General features: G+C 53.4%; 1 protein-coding gene across 1 annotated transcript; it reads left to right on the forward strand.

Moving 5' to 3' along the window:
• Positions 1-856: 856 nt before the first annotated feature.
• LOC118833056 (mortality factor 4-like protein 2) lies at positions 857-1,786 on the forward strand. Its single transcript, XM_036740441.1, has one exon. It carries the CDS (start codon positions 857-859, stop codon positions 1,784-1,786), a length of 930 nt encoding a protein of 309 aa, XP_036596336.1.
• Positions 1,787-2,008: the final 222 nt, after the last annotated feature.

Consider the following 2,008-nt stretch of genomic DNA (forward strand, 5'->3'; position numbering starts at 1 on the left):
TCTCCCCTCACAGTGGTCTTTCTCCAAAGACTGTACTCCTTCAGGCCTCAGGGCTTTTTAGGAAGCCTTGAACCTCTCTCTTCCCTGGGTTCCAGCACATATTCCAAACCCAGGGCCATGAGCCTCCTCCCTGGCCATGGCACTCTCCACTCACAGAATTCCTGGTGGTTCCCTGTCCAGGGCCTAGAGCCTTGGAAAGGTCCAGGAGCCTCTCCAGTCCCAAATTTCTGAAAGTTTCCTCCCCTCAGGCCAGGAGCCTGCCACTGCTCTCCCTCCTCTCCCTTCACAGGTTTCTAGGAGGATACCCAACCGATCAGTTAGGCAGTCACATCAGTTAGGCAGTCACAAGACAAGAGGTGGTGAGAGCCAGCCAGCCTGCTGTCTACCCCGCTGACGTGCTGAAGGTTTGCTTCCAGACGAGGTGTTCCTGGCCCGATTTGATCAAGCTGTGATGTCGCTTTCCAAGTTGCAGAGGCAGATAGTCTCAGATTTCGCAGACGGAGAGACGGTGCTGACATTCCATGGCCCGAGGATGCTCCAGGGACACTGTATCGGTGTGGCGAATGAAAAGATGGAAGTGAAATACATGGTATATTACCCAAGTGGGACCGGGCTCAGCCCAGAAGTTAATGCTGAGCCCCAGCAGGCCTCCCCTTCTGGTGGTGGGGCCTCAGGCCAGGAGCCTGAGTCAGTAGTGAGTAGCTCCAAGGCCAAGGGCAGCACTAGCTGAGCAGGCCCCAGTACCAGCAGAGCAGACCCAAGCCCCACCCATTCCAGCACTAGCCTAGCAGGCCTTAGCACCAGCCCAGGTGGCCAGAGGACCAGCGGGACCAGCAGCAGCCACCTAGGGAGCACCATGGTTCACGGGGCCGCCAGTGGGAGAAGTGGTAGCAATGAGCCCATTTCCCAGGGAGCTGGGGGAGTCAGCACCAGTGACCCACAATTCCCTGCCTCCCAAGAAGCCTCCAGTGGCTGGCACTATGAATGGATCCCCCACCGTCAGGTGCTCTGCTACTCTCCTAACCAGCTGAAGCATGATAGTGATGCTGCTATTCAGATGTCCACCAGAAAAGAGCAGAGACAGGGTGCCTTCTGCAGTTGCAGATGTGCCTTCACCTGTGGTGGTAGCGATAAAGGTGACCACAGTGACCCAGGTGAAGGTAGCTCCTCTGGAATGATGCAGCCACTCGCCAAGCGGCTCCGAAGCCAAGGCAGGCCACAGGAATTGAGCAGCAGAGGTGATGCTGGGGATCCTCAAAAAGATTCCACAGGAGGATTTGAAGTCCAGGTCAACCTGCCCAAGTGCCTGAGATCCCTGCTCGTGCAAGATTGGGAGCTGGTGATCCTCGGGAAAAAGCTCTGTGAACTGCCAGCCAAGGAAAGCTTTGATGTCATCCTGTCTGAATATGCCATCTTCCCTATGAACTGCCGTACCAGGGATAAAAAGTATGCTGTCTGTGGCCTGGTGGATGTCCTCAAGGAATACTTCAATGTAATCCTCTGCACCCAGCTGCTTTATGATTTTGAGAGGCCACAATATGATGAGTTGGTGGTCAGCTACCCCTCTAGCCAGATGTGCGAGCTTTATGGAGGTGTGCACCTGCTGCGTCTCTTCCAGCAGTTGGATCCTATGCTCACCTGCACTTCTCTGGATGACAGCAGCTTGATGGTGCTGCTGAGCCATTTGGAAGATTTCGTGGAATATCTGGCCCGTCATCCTTATCTGCTGTTCATTGATGCCAACGATTACGTGCTGGCCTCTGAGGAGCACCTGAAAGTAGTATAAAGGTGTGGTGGTCTTGGCTCCTGCCAAATTAGCATTTCCTGGAGCCAATCTATTGAGTCTATCAGCCCATATCTTTCCAAAATGATCTGTTCCTATAGTGTGTTTGCATTGTTTCAGGGTTGATGTTTGTTCCTTTAAATTTCTCCTTAACTACTTCCATGGAGGAAGCCTCTTCTCTCCTTTCAGAACAGTAATTTGCAGTAATGGACGTAGAGACTGGGA

The sequence above is a fragment of the Trichosurus vulpecula genome, assembly GCF_011100635.1.
Source record: "Trichosurus vulpecula isolate mTriVul1 chromosome X unlocalized genomic scaffold, mTriVul1.pri SUPER_X_unloc_1, whole genome shotgun sequence".
Lineage (NCBI taxonomy): Eukaryota > Metazoa > Chordata > Mammalia > Diprotodontia > Phalangeridae > Trichosurus > Trichosurus vulpecula.

Bases quoted from the DNA above. Each gene is read 5' to 3' on its own strand.
- LOC118833056 (XM_036740441.1), top strand. From the start codon at position 857: ATGGTTCACGGGGCCGCCAGTGGGAGAAGTGGTAGCAATGAGCCCATT.